Here is an 18,691-nt window from a genome sequence, read left to right as displayed (position 1 = left end):
CATTCGGTTCCGCAGCATGGATTCAGCACCGTCAGACTGAGAAACAGATGAGCCCAACTCAACTGCAAGAACCAGGGAGTGAAAGTGGAAAGAGGGGAAAGCGGAGGAGGCGGTGGTGCACAGAGGCAACACAGCCAGCACAGAGAAAACAACCGGAGCCTTTGGTTTACTGCTCATTTCAACCACTGCAGACATTTATTTCCAGACTTTGGGGGGAGCTTACTTGTTTGGAGGGGGTTTTTTTCAGGGCTTTTGGTTGGTTTCTTTGGTTTGCTGTGGGGTTTTTTTGTTTGTTTGTTTCGGGGTAGGGAGGTGGGTTAGTTTTTGTTTTGTTTTGTCTTCCTGTTTTCTTAAACATCAAAGCTTGAATTAGACTTATAAATGTAAAAAACCCAGTTCTGGTCATTTTTTACTGTGGAAGAATATGAACACCAGATGCAGGATTTAATAGCTGTATTATTCCTCCCTTCCTAAATCTTGTTATTAACACATCAGAGCTTATGAAAATTACCATGATACTAGAAAGGGTTCATAAAGAACTCATAAAACGGACTCAGCTACAGTCAGTTTTAAAATATCTTGCAGGAACATGTGCTGTAGATTAGGAAATTCACTTGTAAAAACAGCTTTGATGAGGTATCTGCATTACTGCATGCAATAGTTCACAGGCACAAACAAAAATGATGGATTATACTGGTAAAGTTATGTAATCACCAGTTTGTGCTTTAAAAACATGTTTCAGAAATGTTATGGACTACGTGATATTGCAATCAAGATGTTCTGGAAGAAAAAGAAAACCTGCAGAAATCGGGAACTCTGGATTCTGAAGGGACTGCGAATCCGAAATGAGATCACAACCGACACATTCTGCTTGTATTCAACAGCATACAAAATACTCTATTTTTAATACTTCGCGCTGTGAAGATATTTCCTATATATTTATACGTCTACTATTGAAACCATATCGCAACTTGTATTTTTTGCTATTGGAACCGTACCTTAGCTTTCCAACTTATACTTAAACTCTCACTACTTTCATAACAAATCTATGTCCTCATCTGTTAAAGAAAGGAACCTCTCCAGTAAATACGAAATTGGGTTTCAACCAATGTTACTGAAATGACTGTATTTTCTAACTGCATTTCCATGCATTTATTCTGTCTATTCAGTGCATTAAGATGAATATAGTTTAGCACATGCCAAATGCCAGAACTATGTGCATAAATCAAAGCTCTGCCAGATAGGAGACTCGCTTCTTTTAAGGACAAACCATACATATTTTATATATAAATAGATGACTGCTTATTTACCAGTGAATAAAAAAAAAAAAAAAGCTGTATCAATGGCTTTTGGGGTAAAAACCCACTATAAATAAATTCTGGGGTAAAAAAAACCCCCACCTATAACACATTTTTGCTTGTTATCTCTTCATGACAGCTTCTGTGATGTGTGCTTTAAAAAACACAGATAACTACATTTTCTATTTTTCCTGGCCCTCTCTTTCTTGCTCTTCTAAAATAGAAACTTAATAAGCAAGCTCACCTCCATGTTAAAAATAACATTGAATGGAGAAATTAAGACCAAAACCCTCTACCTTCTGAATCATGTTGTACCGTGTTTTGTCCAGCAAACACTAGCAACCTTTATCCAGCTCTTAGAGGCAGTAAATGCCCGTACAGGAGAGTGTTTCACATTATGGCCAGAATCTTGCAAAAATGAAGCAAGCAGAGAGGCAGAGAGCACCCCATAATCACGAGGCGGCAAGCTGAGCAGAGAAAACGCCTTGTGAATGTAGACTTTGCCAAGTGTCGCGCGAGGGGAGGAGGAACCTTTTGAATTCTTTTTGGAAAATAACTTCCAACATGCAATTTGGTACCAAAGGCACAAAACAAATCTCATCTAGTTAAACACCGGATGGGAAACTGCAATGCTTGGGGGAACCATCATTATACATACAGTTTGAATTAGGGAATCGAAAAAATTTCGGCAACAGGACAAAGATACCAATAAATGACAATGTTAGAAACAATAGTCAGAAGCAAAAAGAGTGTGGAAGCAAGCATTCATTCCTTTTGCGCTGTCATGAAACAAAGGACGTGAAGTACATTGTTTTACATGAGATAAGAAAGGTTATGTAACGACATAAGCCAAATCCAAAGCTATAATCTCCAGCCTTCCTTCTCAATCTAAACTGTTTGACTGGTTTTTGACTCGACTCCCACGTTCTTTCTCATAGGCTTACATAATTACTACTCCTGACCACTATAATTTATAGCTGTAAAAGCTTATCTCAAGACAGGAGTTAAGGCTGAGAGCCTAGGCAATGAAGTACAAAACATTACAGAGATATTAGAATTATTTCAAACAATGGTGCAACCTGCGTGCTGTTGCTAACAGCAAAGGGGAAGCTTATCAAAGTCTTCAGCCATTTATGCTTGTTGATGCAGAGCTTGAGAAGCCCTGGCTTTGTGTATGTGAGAAGGAAAACAAAAAAAATCTCACATCAAGAAGAAAATTATTCCTGCACCAATCATAGCAGAAAAAAGTAATTTAAATGCATTGCATCAGGAATTCATTACTGACATCAACACATTTATGTTACTGATCCGTAAGTGTTCTGTACAGCTTTTCTTTACATTGAAGTTTTAGAGGAGCCAATACACAAATATCGAATCTTTCTCCTCACCTGAGATAAAGAAATGTAATAGCGTTAGTATGGACATCTGCAGGGCCTTATCCATCTCAAACTAACCTTCAACTGACAGTTGTTCCTCAAAGAGCATCAAAGAGGTTTTTTTCTGGTGGAAAGCTTTTTTAAATGCAGAACGTAAGCAGCTATTTATAGCTACATGCATCACCTCTGAGAGCTAACTTACTCTTCCCTAAATAGAAAAATTGCATAAAAATTATTTTTATTTAAAAAAAAAATCAAGATGAAAAATTTGGAGAGGATACAGCTCGTTATTAAATTATTACAAAGACCGGTTCAGCACGTAAATCTCTGATATAAGCCTAAAAGTCAAAAAAATACTTTGGTAATTTGAAATGTCTGCTGTGCAAGAAGACTTAATTGCAACTACATTCAGTTTTAAATAACTATGGTCCGTCCCAAGCCCCTTCTTGTATACATATACAGAACCCAGGTTGCAAACAGATTCCCAGAAGGGACACGGCCAAGTTAAACACTTGTTGTGAACAAGAGCAGTGTTTTGGAACATATTTCACACAACGGTTGATACCAGTACTACCAACATATTCAGATAACGCTTTATTTACGTAAAACTCAAGAGTATTGTCATTTGCTAGAAAAACTAGCCGCTGTGTCTGGTGTGGGCCAACAGGCCAGAGCAGAAGCTGAATTTGAAAACAAAACAAGTTCTTACCCTCATGCCAAGTACCAAAAAGCCAATCTCTTCCATCAGCGGGTACTTGCTGACCTGCTGCTGTATCTTCTCAGCTGAAGCATACGGATCATAACTTTTCTGACCTATTTTTACATCCATTATGCAAGGCTTATTAAACTTACAGGTCACATCTTCCAGTTTTAGATACGTATCTGTTAAAAAGACAAAACTTTAATAAACAGTGGGTCAAAGCAAAAGAATTATATAGTTTCTGCTGAGCTTCTGTTGCAGGAAGGAGAATAGTTTCAGGCTTAACGTTACACGAGTTCTTTAAGAGTCAAATTTGTCTCTGAACACAGACTAAATCATGCTCACTGACACCCACAAATTCTGTTGTATTAAATTCTAAATGCCTTATTGTTTAGAAAATTGTATATAATTAAAGTGTGCTAACCTAGCACTCAAATTCAAATTATTGCCCAGATGAAATTAATGAGTAGCTTTTATTAAGCTATTAATATACTTCAAATAGCATTAATAAGCACATACAAATGCAGGTTACTACATGGCTGGTTTTGCAACGGAGATGGTGTTTCCTTTCTCCGTGTGAAAGGGCTAGAATTAAATAGGCAATTTTTCTTTGTGCTATTTTAAAAACGAACTTAACACTTCAGAGTCCTACCCTACAGGGGACGAAATGCATCTCATTTTTCTTCTTTTTATCCCACTCCCATTTGTACTCATTTCTCATGGCACACCGTTTGGTGAAAACACTCCCCAAATCCCAGGCTGCCTTTCATCCCTTTCCAAAAGTCCCTTTGGGATGGTGGGTGGACCAAAAAACCCCAAGCCCTTGGAGAGCCTGAAGATTTAAAGGAGTATCTAAAACCTGGTCAAACTGGTTTATGCTTTTCTCCAGTGCAGGTAAGAGACTATTACCAACATGATCTACAGCACCGACTGTCAGAACACAACAAGAAAACAAACTTCAGTAACTGCTTGACTCACAGACAGCTCTGCTTGGAGGAAGCTGGCACAGACCTCCAGCCCTTGCCAGGGCACGATATGCACCAGAACAACACACAGCATTAACACACGTCTCATTCGTCACATCAGTTTCTGCAAATCCACCTGTTATCAGTAACAAACTTCACATTAAAGTTTGTTTTTCTTCCAAGTACAGCCTATTCCCTGAGTGGATTTATTTGGCTTTAACGCAATACGAATACACAAAAACATTGTATTATTCCCCACTGCTGCAGCATAATCTAAAATGGGATTGCCAAAGAAAGCAAAAAGAGTTCAAGTTTAAAGAGACAAGAGGGACGACAAAGCGCCCTGTTTCGATAGCTGGACAGACAGGTAACAAAACCAGTTAGAGTCAAAATAAAGGGAACAAGTAACGTTCCATTTCCACTTAGATTCACTAAGTAGAATCACTTTCTTAAGGATAAGAAATGAAAGGGACTTCTATTACTTTAATAAGTACTACTTAAAGCTTCAATTTTTACATCACCATGATCGAACGTCCCAATTCCCCAGCGCACGTATGTATCAATCTGAAATAGGTTTCATTTAATCCTTAAATGCCTGCTTTATGTATAAATGGGACTAAGCATACTGTTAACGTAAAGTCATTCTCAGGAAAGCACGTCAAACCAATACACTATTTAAAAAAAAAAATCCAGTCTTCTACTAACTCGCTGTATCAGCTTACAGTACTTTGCAATGTCCTTTGGGCTACAGAATCAATCTAGCTACAGCAAAAAGTTTCATTGTAGACTAGCTCACCCATAAACCAGGTTTGTTAACTACAACTGCAGGGATATCCAAGCTAAAATAACTCATACTTAACTTTGAGAAGCCACAGGCAGCAAACATACTTGATATTTGCTCACCAGACATCCCCTAAGGAGAAGCAGGACAAATACTCTCCCTACCAGGAAGGCTGTTCTGTGTCACCTGAACTGCAGGTGCCACTTTTCCTATTCAAAGGTTTTATACACAGGTCTAATTCAGTCAGATATTAGCACGGCTTTTGCAAGGCTTTGGGGAACCACTACTGAATCCAGGGGAATCCATATCACCTGTTAGCTATCGGTTATTATAACAAAAATTGTAAAAATCTAAGCGTCATCCTTCACACCTAGCTGTTTTGCATATTATGGAAATCACTGTAATCAATAGATTCGTGTCATCACTCTGAAACAATCCAGAAAACAACAATTAAATGAAATTCAAGGTTTTCAGTATTTAGCTCTCAAAAGCACTGAGCCAGAGGTATGCCATGGGAGGTGGGGAAAGAAAAGAAATACAAAATCCTCTCAGAAAATGGCTGCACTCCTTCACCACCAACTCCAAAATGCTTTGGATTATGTTGTGAGCACTTCCAGTCTCAAACTGTTACAAAGAGAAAATTATACGAATTGCAAGTTACCAGAAATTATATGACTTGTTTAGACGCAATGTTTTTATCAACCCTAAAATATAACTATATATAAAGTAGTGTAAAACATCTGTTTCCATAATGCAACAAGAAGTGAATCCATAAAAATAGCTTAAAAAGTAAAACTTAAGTCTCCCAAAACCTAGCATACTTCCCTTCAGACAACATGCAGGCAGGATAATTGTGCTCTTTCCATCACAGGCATTTGTAGAGCACCCATGGTTATCCACTGTCCTCTACTCCACTGGCCCGAAACCCTCTTTTTAAGCACGCAGCACCAACATTCAGCACCTCCAAAATATTTAAAAGTTCTACATATCTGTCACTTTTTAGTTCCCTATCCGTTTCGGATCTGTTAAGCTAGAATATCTCCCTTACTGACCCCCTAAAAATGTAACAATTACTATTTAAAAAAAAAATTAAACATTAAAATAACTTAGGAGCTAACACTAACCCTGGCACATACTAATTACTCGGCAAAGCCTGTGAATTATCCAGAAATAACTCCTCTCTCTTACACTTTTTGGAACTATTATTAAAGTCTTCATCATTAGCTAACTGCTAGCTCAGAATTAAGACTATATTACATCTGTTCAATGCACACCCCCACTCTCAAAAAGCTTTTTGTCCTTGCGGGGAGAGCAATGCCACCACAGATAAAGCATAATACCAAGTTATTTTTTCTCATTACAGCTTCAGAAAAATGCATCAAGTGTTTACGCTTCATTTTTCCAGGCACTGTTCGGTTCTTACTTGCATTGTGTTCAAGATCTATGGTCTACCGGAACAGACTCCAACGCCACAGTACCAGAACATATCACAACTTTCAACAGTTACCCCTACAATATCTTGAAGCATTAAGACTAAGGCAAACAAAGGAAGTTTCAGATTGAGACATCAGTAGGTATCACTGCTCTACCTTTTCAAGTCAGGTGCTCTCATAGTCTTTGAGGATCTGACCTCAAGTGTCCTTCTCAAGGTCACAAACAAGTCCGCAGCTGAGCCTAGATAACTACAGCACTCTCCTTCCTCTCCTTGTTTTGTTAAACAAAAAAATTCAGATTTTCTAAATTATTATGTAGTACACTGCTAACCCAATGTGCTTCTGAAAATCATGCATTCGCAATCTAAAAACAGGTGTGCTGGTTTTGGCTGGGGTAGAGTTAATTTTCTTCAGAGTAGCTGGTATAGTGCTGTGTTTTGGATTTGTGCTGGAAACAGTGTTGATAACACAGGGATGTTTTCCTTACTGCTGAGCAGTGCTTATACAGAGCCAAGGCCTTTCCTGCTTCTCACCCCACCCCACCAGCGAGGGGGCTGGGGGGGCACAAGAAGCTGGGAGGGGACACGGCTGGGACAGCTGACCCCAACTGACCAAAGGGCTATTCCATACCATGTGATGTCATGCTCAGCAATATAAAGCTGGGGAAGGAAGAGGGAAGGGGGGCATGTTTGGAGTGATAGCATTTGTCTTCCCAAGTAACGCTTACGCATGATGGAGCCCTGCTTTCCTGGGGATGGCTGAACACCTGCCTGCCGATGGGAAGCAGTGAATGAATTCCTTGCTTTGCTTTACTTGCGTGCACAGCTTTTGCTTTACCCATTAAACTGTCTTTATCTCAACCCATGAGTTTTCTCACTTCTATCCTTCTGATTCTCTCCCCCATCCCACCATGGTGGAGTGAGAGAGCGGCTGTGTGGGGCTTAGTTGCTGGCTGGGGTTAAACCACAACAGTCCATTTTGGCACCCAATGTGGGGCTCAAAGGGTTCAAGATAACGACAGGTTTGATTGGAATGTGCTAGATGAAATTTATAGCCGGTTATTGCTGTTTAGCTGTTAGTTGACAGGCTCCTGTGCTTGCCACAGGGCTTGCTTGCCTTACTGTATATTAGAATCTAGTGCTCATTAGTGGCTGCTTTTTGCTTTCGCTGCTTGCTGTACTGCTGAACTGCTTATCATCTTACTCCGCTGTGCCTGGGAACATTTTGATAACAGCAATGGCCATGCGCCTGGGCTGGCAGATGGCCAGGGCATCGCTGCTGCTTCTGTGCTGCTGCACTGGACAGGCTGGAGCTCCAGTGTGAACTCGAGTCGAAGGGACGGTGACCTGTGGATGAGTCCACACGGGAGCAGGACACCCCGAAGCATCTGTGGCCATGGATAAGCCCATATCAGAGCAGGTACATCTCGAAGCGTCTGAGGCCGTGGTTATGTCTGTGCTGCAGCAGGTATACCTCTGAAGGGATTGTGGCCCAAGGATAAGTCCACACTGGAGAAGGTACACCTTGAAGCACCTGTGGCTGTGGATAAGTCCATGCTGCAGCAAGTACACCTTGAAGCATCAGTGGCTGTGCATGCGGTCATGCTGGAGCACCTCAAAGCATGTAGCCATGGATAAGCCCACGACAGAGCAGGTACACCCCTGGAGGGACTGCAGCCATGGGTGAGGCCATGTTGGAGCAGGTTTACTTCAAAAGGGACTGCGGCTGTGGGTAAGGCCACGCTGAAGCAAGTCTATCTCTGAAGGCGTGGTGGTCCATGGAGAAGGCCAGGCTGGAACAGGTGCACCTCAGAGTGGCTGTGGATGAGTCTATGCCACAGCAGGTACCCCCCTGGAGAGACTGTGGCTCATAGAAAAGGCTCCACTTGGAGCAGGTAAAGTCCTAAGGGACCGCAGTCTGTGGATAAGTCCAAGCCAGAGCAGGGGCAAGGGGAGGAGTTCATTGCAATGTCAAACCCCATGGTCTGGTCCAAAGGGACCAGTGGTGGAGATTGTAATGGAAATAAATACCTTTAAATTGTGGTAACGTGGGATTTGAGTTGCATGAGTTCAGGAACCACCTGAACCAATGGAGAACAAGTCTTACAAGAAGCAGTGCAAGTGCAGGAGTGACCCAACCTGAGCTGGCTGTTCCATACCATATGACATCATGCTCAGCAATATAAAGCTGGGGGAGGAAGAAGGAAGAGAGGGATGTTTGGGGTGATGGCATTTGTCTTCCCAAGTAACGCTTACGCATGATGGAGCCCTGCTTTCCTGGAGATGGCTGAACACCTGCCTGCCAATGGGAAGTAGTGAATGAATTCCTTGTTTTGCTTTGCTTGCATGCACGGCTTTTGCTTTACCTATTAAACTGTCTTTATCTCAACCCATGAGTTTTCTCACTTTTACCCTTCTGATTCTCTCCCCCATCCCACCAGGGGGGAGTGAGCGAGCGGCTCTGTGGTGCTTAGTTGCTGGCTGGGGTTCAACCACAACAGCAGGTTAAATCCCCTGCAGAGAAAAGAATTCATAAGGATTTTTTTATCCTAGCTTTGGTAAATAACCCTGACTATATATTTCAAGGATTTAACAAATCATTCCTCAGAGGCTTGCCCTCCCACTTTCTATTTTTCAGTGGCAGGGAAGGAGGCAGGAAGATGTGGCTTGACATATTATTTACATATTTTATTACAGTCCCAAAGAAGACAAACCAAAAGACCACCAAAATTCATCAAGTATGCATGGCATGAACCACTGCAGACTTCAGCACGTACATGCTGATGCATTCACTCCTCACTGGAATCAGAAGTGACAAAATAACTTGAGGCATCTGACTTCTTCTCATAACTTAAGAGACATCTCTCAAAACATATGAATAAGCAGGGAAAAGCCTCAGTTGCTCCCAGCAACAAGGGAAGAAAATAAAGGTTTGAAGCTGTCTTATATTTATCTACCCTGGTCTCAGTTTAGGCAACAAAAATTAGAGCACAGTATGAAATGAGCAGCAGTAAAGTTATGTAAAAAAAAAAAAAAATGCAGGGGCAACAAGTAGGCAGCAAAAACCAGAACTCTCAGCAGGAGATATAAAAAGCTTAACATGGCTCCTACATCTTTATAACAACTTTTCCACTTCTCTATTAATAAACTCCAAATGCCCACAATGCCAGTGAACCCAAAGTTCAAATCAAATTGTCTCACTCCAATTTTAGACGAGCTTAGGGAGATGGAGTGTCATCCACCTCTTACTCCATCTCCTGTGCAGTAGTACTAGGTATGCAATTTCAGCATAACAGGACAGTTATTTTACAAATTTTATTGGTACTGTGAATATCAGTCCATCTCTTCTGTCACACTTGCTATATTCTCATTTACACTTAATACATTTCACCCCTTTTAGCCAGCAATTTCATCCACTCATCTACATTTTCAGCATGGAAGACTGATGCTTCTCCCTAAATATTTCTCTAAGAAAATAAACTCTTGGTGTTCTCCACCTTACCCACCACAGTTCCTGGTTACCTGTCATGTGGAAACTCAAGAGATGGTCACAGATCAAGTGGTCCTAAATAAATTTACTCTGGTTTTTTTTTCCTAACACAAGCCTACGATTCTATTCATGTCTGTATGAATCTACTCAAACTCCCAACCCTCTACCCAAGATAACAACTATGATGCTACACATGCAAGACACCATTCGCCAGAGAGCCCTCCTTTTTTATCTTATAAAATAACTTCATATGAAACAAGGACACCAATGGCCATCCTCTCTCTGCCCTGCCAAACCAGGCAAGCAGTTGTTCCTCCCCACAAATGCTCTTAAAATATATATATATAGTTCAGAACACGCAGCAAGCATAGTTTGGTAACTGATAGATTGTTTAATTTAATTTTTGGTTTTTTAGAAGTCACCTATGCCCAGTTTAGCAACAATAAGGAATTACTGGGTTCACTACTCAGAGGTTGTATGGTGCTGTGTCCCCCGAGTCTGTAGAGTAGTGACTGCCAAAGGAAAGGTCAGGCTTCCAATGTCAAGACTGCAAAAACCTACAAATACATCCTCAATCTACATTTAAGAACTAGACACCTTTCAGCAGCCAGATTCCCTCATCTAATGACACTGGGACACATCATAGCAGCTAAGCATATTGTTCAGTTTTTTGAACCAGAGCTTAATGCACAGCTGATTTGAGGGGACAGGTAACAAACCCATCCCTGATCTCCCCAAAATAGCCTCTCCATCTCCCTCCTCTGTGTGGTTACTTCCCCTCTTCCTATTTTTCTAAACTTGTTTTCCTACTTTTTATGCAGTCTAAATGCAACACTGCTGATTCTTTTCACCTCTGGTGCCAAGCACCGATGCAAACACACAAATGCATCACAGAGGTTTTCTTTCACATCTGGCATTTGCAAATGCAGTTTTGCTAATACCTGCTAAACAACAGATGACTTCCAACGTGAATGGCTACCTCCTTAGCTTTGGATGTACCCAGCACACATGCGTTCTCTTACGCTCCATCATCTCCAATGTATTTGATTTCTATCAAGACCACACAAAACTCATTAATACTACAGATAACAGAGTTGGCAATGGAGTGTTTTGTTTGAACCCCCGCCATAGCTTTCTATGAAGAGGGCTCCTGATAGTGCACAGTCTTTTCAAGAAGCAAAAACAAACAAAATCAAAAGTTACTCTTCCTTTAAACAGTTATTCCTACTGGCTATGTCTGGTGGAGACCTGCCAAAATTCAGCCCCATGGTACACAGTGCTAGTGAATTCCCAAAGTAAACTAGGGATGTGTTGAATTACTGTATCTTGGCTAGACCACATATTTTTACATGTTAAGATCCTACTGTGAATAGAAAAAATTGATTTGCAATTTGGAGGGGACATTAAGTGAGCTCCATGACACATATAAAATTATGAGGGAAGGAAAAAGATAGCTCTGGTAGAGCTATTTGAGTTAGTGCCAAATATGGAAGTGTGAAGGCAAATCTGAGCGAAGAAAGTGCCGGGTACTACCACAATCCTCCTTGCATTTCTTTTTGCAGAGTTTAGACAGTGTCTTTGGACACTGTCTTACTACTCTCTTTGGAAAACAAGTCTATCAAGTGACAGCCTAAGCAAAAGAAGACAGAGTTGTATTAAAGGAGCGTAGGATCTAGTTTTGGTGCCCGTGTATTTAAATAGACTCAATGGCATCCTTTTGTTTCTGTATGTTCCAGAAGCAACATTTCTCCAGTGTGAATAAGAAAAGTCCCCAGAAAAACTAGTTTCCGTTTTAAATACATCAATAACATCTATTTTCTCTTGAAGAGACAGTCTTCCAATTGTCCTCCCAAAATACCTTTTTTTCCTGACTCCTAACATGTTATACAAACACAAAGTTAAGATAGCAGAGCTTTGTTCCATTCAAACTAGTAACAGAGGATGACAAGCAGAGCTCCCCAGCAAGGTACCTGCTGAAATAACTGCTTTGTATGATATAGTAAGGCAATGGGATCCAACCTCGGGAGATCCAGCAGCAGATTCCAGTTGGAATGCCTCCTCTTAGGCCCCAACCTATCCATTTTTTCTTCCTTACACACCCACACAGTGCCTGTCTCTTGCTCTGAAGGCCTGACCAGACAAACATGCAATCAGCCCGTTCCTCCAACATGACCCAGATCAGAGCAGCAGCTCTGGGGCAATATGCATCAGGTCCAGCTACTCAGGAAACCTTTACTGTACCAACGTCCATGCCCCATCTGCCCTGGCAGAAAGACCCCAAAGACCTAATCCAGCCAGAGGACTGCAAACTGGAACCATCTGTTAGAGGGAACGTTAGTGGGTTACAAAACAAAACCAAAAAAAACCTACAGAGCTTGCAACTGCCAAAAATCAGTCTCCAGAAGATATTTCCAGGAGGTTTGGATTAGCAGATAAAATTAGAACGGTACCATTTGGTGCAGTAGGTGGTGACCAGACACCGAAGTATTTTGGCAGATATTCCCGCAGCTCCAGAAGAATGCTGTCGCAACAGTCAGAGTCATAAACCTGAAATAAATTAGGAAGGGGTGGAGAGATCATCAGTTTAAAACATTCATTTTATATTCCCAATTGTCCCATAATTATAATTTCTTACAGTCTTTGTTTTCATGTTTGAAATTTCTACTTTACATTTAAAAAACATACAAGATGAAGATGATAATTATCACAGTTCAACATAAACGAATGGTATCCTTTCTTTCAAATTTTAAAGTGGAAAAGATGCACCAACTCTACCTAAGAATAGTTTATAGCTTAACTTGAATAAAAATCTAAACTATAATTGTTAGCACCAAAGCCTATTTAGCGAAAAGGGTGTTCTCCCATCCCGGATCCAAGACTGTATGGGATTACTACGTTGTATTCTATATCCAAAGCTTTTTAAGTTACATCAGGTAAAGTATACAAGCTCAGACTGGATAGTATTTCCTCATTTCCTCCAGAACAACTCATCTTCTAACTACACCAGACAGACAATGTATTTCTTTTCATCTGCTTTAACACTTTCAACATTTTTTTCAAACTCTGTCAGAAAAACAAGAACAGTTTGGGAACAGCAGCTGGCTTATATTCCTAAAGGAGTAATTCTTTGCAGAGTTAAAACGAAGCCTTGGATGCTATCTGCTACAGAATCGCATGACTATCACCAGTTTGCAGTGCTGCTGTTAAGAGGCTTTCAAAACCATTCCCTTGACCAGATTCCCCTCGGCCCGCCTGAAGATCTAGTTACAGACATAGGGGATAGCCTACAGCACGGTTCAACACGCTTTGCAGACTAAAAGATCTATGTCCCCACAAGTACAGGTTACAATGACTATGACTGCATTTAGGAACCATCTCACCCTAGTCCCCTTGCGGCTATCGCAGTTCTGATGCTATCGGACTTGCCTCCTGTCCCTCAACCCTGCAGCAGCTGCACAGCAATACCCGCAGACGCTGCACGTGAGTGACCAGGGCAAGCTAACAATTCTGCTTTCACTTCAGTATGCAACGCACAGGAGCGCGGTCAGAGCCCGCTGCAAAGTCAGAAGCAACGCAAGAAGGGTGTTCAGGTGTTAACAGAGCTCTGCAGAGTTGGCTCAGCTCGTTGCTTCGAGATCCACGTTTAACCGTGGTGGGAGAATATCTTGCAATGGAAACTACAAAGGGTAGATATCACAAAATACATGCTGTTAGCGTTGTAATATTAATAATCTAGGGAGAGGAAAAAAAAAAAACAAAACCCAGACCTGAAGTCCAGCTACTATTGTAGAGCATCAAGGCAAACCTCCGCTATGATCACCAATGCCGTGTAACTCTAGACAGAGTTAAGAGTTACATGCAGCAGCAGAACGTTAAAATTAGTCAATGTGGGTCTGTGCTAAATTTAGGTTTCATCACAGAAACCTCAAACTGGGCAAATTCAAATCACCCATGTGCTTCAATCACACGGCATTGCTCCATAGTCCTTTACGCACACCTAATATGGGGCTCTCCTGGGCTTGTACCAGCCACAATTCTGACACCTTTATTTCCGACACCTTTATGCCAGCACCGTTACTGGGCAGCGATCAAGAACGCGATACAACCAAATCCACGCCGACTTTACGCTACAGCATTTAATTTGACCCACTCCTTTAACTAGCTTATGGTATAAGCCCCATTTTAAAGATCATAAGGAGGGGGCTGAATCCTCAAAGCTCAAACCACACCAATATGTGCACAGCGTGCTGCAAAACACTGATGTACGCCTACCGCCGCACCCTCTACCACTACTGTTGCTATCTTAAGCATACAAAAGTTGCTGGGTGTGTATCTTACAAGTCACACTGTCACATCGCAGGGCACTGATCTGTTTCCACATGTCCTGGTTTAACAAGCTGGCGTGACCTCTGAGGACTACAGGTAATTGTACGTCTAGGCCTATATTTCCTCTGTGTTAACACAAGCTGGTATGCTGATATTCTTGTGCTCTAAGACAAAACAACCTTGCTTGTCCCTGGGATCAGTGACTGCTGTTTATTTTTATTTATGCAACATTTCTTTGCTGAGCCTCAGATGTTGCCAGCTGAAGACAGTGCTTTCCCCAGAAGACTGTAAGGTAGCTTGATCTTATTAGCTTAAGGAAGAGAAAACAAACAAACAAACAAAAAAACACTAAGGGTGGGAGAGAATACAGAGAGAGAAAGATTAGCACCACGCAGATGCTGAGGCGCAGACCCGTCCACTGCTATCTTTTTATAAGAGAGTTCACTGTCCCGCACTGTACAGACGGCTGTTTCTGGGCCAGGACTCCAAGCACTGACTGGTAAAATTACCTGATGCTGTGGGTATTTTCAGACAAGTAGCACAAACCCAATTTTTGCTTACTGTGGTAGTTTATTATCATAGCACCTCATAGCCAAGACAGGGAATTGCATTGCACCCTGCACAAATACTCTCTTCCCAGGTGAATTTAAGCAGATCTGAGAGGCAGCGACAATCGTGCAGTATCACAGCCTTTATATGGGAACAAGTATATGTATTTAGGACAGGACAAAGAGGAGAGAGGGAAGCAAAAAGTGCAGCAGACAAGGAGGAGAAACACTGAATGCAACTAAAACACAGGCAAACATAATTAAGAACTCATTTGCTTAATTTATTGGCAAAAAAATTCTGAGGAAGTGACATGTCAGGAGACCACTTCCATTTTTAAAAGCGACAGTACTCTTGCTTTGGCTTACTTTTTAATCACCAACACTAGGTGATTAAACTTAGCGACTTAGCAAGTAACTATGAGTATGCTTCTGTGTATTTCAAATAGAAGGATACAATAAAGATATTCAGATAATTTATAAAGGGGTGTGACAGCCCAAAGTCAAGGCCAAATGGGGAAGAGAGCTCCAGGAGTGGTATCTTCCAAGTAGTCTATCCCTTAATACACTGATATAAGACATTTTAAGTGAAGACAAAACTCACCGTAATGGCATTGTTCAGTACCATTACGTCAGCATAACAGAACTAAGTGCATTATTCTGTCTCTCAAGAAGTTATCTTGCTCCCAGAAACAGTAATAAACTCCCCTCATAAGTCTGACGTAACGTAAGTAACAGAGCACTTATTTGACCTTAACACAGACCTCAATCTCAGCCTGTAAAGCATCTGCATGTCAAACAAGAATGAGCACGCAGTTAATAAAGATGAGAGGAAGTCATTTGGTGTGGGCAAAGCAACAAAACCAGACATTTCAGGAATGATGCTCATTCCTATGCAGTAGAGAACCACTTCTGCTCCTTAGAGAGGGGCCTCATAAACAGCACCCATGCCACGGACATTTCTTCTCATTTCATACAACCTGGTAGCAAGCTACACATTTAGACGTCATTCAGTATACCAAATATAAACGTATACATGACAAAACCATCCCTAAAATTACACAGGAAATAAACCGTGCACCTCATGCCCCAAAAGGTATCGCTACCAGTACTGCTGGAAAACTCATGGAAGAGACAGGTTATCACTTATCCCAGAACAACCTTTAGAAATAAACCATTATATTTTTACTCATATCAGCAATATTCCAGTTTCATTTCAAGCAGCTGTGCCTTTTTTTTTTTTTTAATGTAACAACAGGTCCAGCATACACTGACAAATAGAAGTTATTTCTGCTTTACCAGTAACTGTACACAACGTCTTCATCCAACAAATCAAGAACTGCAAAACAATTCAGTGTCAGCTCAGCCAGGGGAGGTATTCATTCTACATATCACAGGCTACATTCTTCCAATAGCACAAACTGGAGACATAAAATGTAATAACTGTTGGGCTTAAAAGCAAGTAAACAGGATGCTGACATTTGGAGGGCTCACAACACAACCATTACAAATTACAGCAACTAACTCATAGGAAGAATATGCCCCAGATATGTCCTGTGGCAGCTCAGATGATAGTCTAACAGACACCATGAAGTCATAATTTCCAGCTCCTCAGGACTTTTTAATTCCGAGGCAAATTTACCATCCCTTAGTTTTTAATCCAAAGTACACTCTGTTTGTTTTGGTAAGTCTGATCCAAACAGATTCATCTGTTTTTTTTAATGCAAACAGGGGCTGCTTGGGAAAGTGGGAATGTTCTTTTCCTTATTTACAGCAGCATGACATTCGGGGTTTTTTTGTTTTCTCAAGACTAGCTAATCACATAAACGACAGAGGGAGGGTAAAACAAATGTTTAATTTTCAACAGGAAACTAGTTCTGGCAGTATAGACCCATCTTCAATTGTCCTGATGAAAAAATACCACTTTGACAGAAATGTAGTCTAAAGAGAATCTTCTAAAGTACATAAAAGAGTTGATTTAAAAGAATATATTTTTAAATTTGCATTTATTTTAAAGCTATTTCAGTAGGAAACTTTAAATGCCAGAGTAGGCATGTCAGTCTGAAGCACCACCTTTTCTTGTTGCCGGCTATCATAAATTGTCCCTAAAGGCAGCAGCACTATAGCTTGCAGGGTCTCAGGATGCCCAACCAGCTGCCAACATCAGGCAGAGAGTTCAGTTTCCAATGCGTTTTTGGGGGGGGTTCTTGAGGAGTGGGGAGCAGTTAATAAGTCATGCGCTCAAATTAGCAAATGCAATGTTTACAGATGACAGTGCAACCTTAATTCTGTCTCCCAATCTATATGCGTTATATTACAGACTTTAATTACCTGAGCGCACACTGCGTTTCCCTCCGGACTCCTACATCACCCAGTTACACCAGGCAAGTACTAGCGCCAAAAAATTGAGGTTGAAACAGGTTGAATCACAGCAGCTGTGATTTTAGCAATTCATAACTGCTTGGCTTTACAACTCAGATAGCCCTTCCTTCTTTTTCCAAGTAGTACCATCGTGTTTTGACTTGCGAGTATCCACAGTATTTGTTTCCACAAACATGACTGGAATTGACCCAGCTCTGCTTATATTCAAAATATCTGATACCAGAGTAATTCCAAAAGTTAAATATTTGTGAATGCTCTTATACTAAACGCTATTATACTGAATTGCTTACTATCCAATATATAGCTGTGCTATACATGAGATTGCAATCATTATTCTCACTGACGATACCTACAGAAAGACAAAAAAAAAAATCTTAAAAAAACCAGGATATATTCCCTTAATCTGATTGCGTAAATGGATTTTCAAATAAGAATGGCGCACACTTGTGACAATCATATCCTTCTTCCATGAGTCAGAAAACAAAAAAAATTACAGCAAGGAGTCAGCCATCTTACCTTCCAAAAAACAAAGGCTGTGAAAATCTCCCAGAGAGATACTTATTTGGTCATGTTTATCAACCAGTCATTCTCTAACAATGCCAAAAAAACAACAGGTCTTATTTTATCCACTTCCACATGCTTTATACAGTCAAATTTAGGCTGACCCTAGCAAGATTTGCAGCCTCAGGCATGGAATCATCTTTACAAGAGGCAAAGCAAACCCTGACCCGTTTCTAAGGATGTGGCGGAGCTTCAAAACTTCAGCAGACAGAAGAAGAATCCAAAAGGCAGCAGTCAGGCACAGTCACCAGCAGCAATGCTGAACAAATACCACGGTGGAGCCGTGAGCGAAGAGCCACAGACACCATACGCAGCAAGTCGCTCTGCAACAGTCAGAGGTAAGTTGGGTAGAGACAGATCATCCAGTCCCTCTTTCTTTCCAATAACCACTTACTGCAGAGTAAAGTATTTTGAAAGACATAAGCAGGCACCCGACCCTACCCCATCACAAGCAGAAAAGGGCTGTTTCCCTCTTCACAAGACAGCGAACTCCCATCTCATCTTTCATCCCACAAGATTCATCCCACAAGATCCTGGGCAACGATTAACAACAAAGCAAGTTTAAATTATTCACTTTACCCACACCCCCCTACAATTGCTGTAAGCCACCCAGCTGAGCACGGAGCAGGCTACTAGACATCAGGGCCTTCTTGGTCAAAATTGCAAAATTAGAGATGATCTTTCATCACAAATCTCTTGCCACAGAACTGAGCTTCCTCTTGCCCTTCAGTCTCTCCTAGGTTCACAACTCGCTAGCGCAATCAGATGTTACGTTCAGCTTCAACTGCGTAGGAGCTGGAGTCTTCAATGAACTTGAGAGCTCTCTGAAGTCAAA

At 41.1% G+C, this 18,691-nt stretch overlaps 1 protein-coding gene across 1 annotated transcript in view; it reads right to left on the bottom strand.

Annotated features, from left to right (window-relative positions):
* IPMK (inositol polyphosphate multikinase) overlaps positions 1-18,691 on the bottom strand; it is a 46,599-nt gene that overhangs the window by 12,262 nt on the left and 15,646 nt on the right. The window contains exons 3-4 of the mRNA XM_082310773.1: positions 12,493-12,589; positions 3,384-3,556 (exon numbers count right to left, since the gene is read on the bottom strand). Coding sequence (XP_082166899.1) covers positions 3,384-3,556; positions 12,493-12,589 — 270 coding nt within the window. The remainder of the gene's footprint in view (positions 1-3,383; positions 3,557-12,492; positions 12,590-18,691) is intronic.

Source organism: Platalea leucorodia (genome assembly GCF_965183815.1).
Source record: "Platalea leucorodia genome assembly, chromosome: 4".
Taxonomy (NCBI): Eukaryota; Metazoa; Chordata; class Aves; order Pelecaniformes; family Threskiornithidae; genus Platalea; species Platalea leucorodia.
The sequence above is the reverse complement of the archived record's forward strand: the minus strand, read 5'-3'. Positions and strand labels throughout refer to the sequence as shown.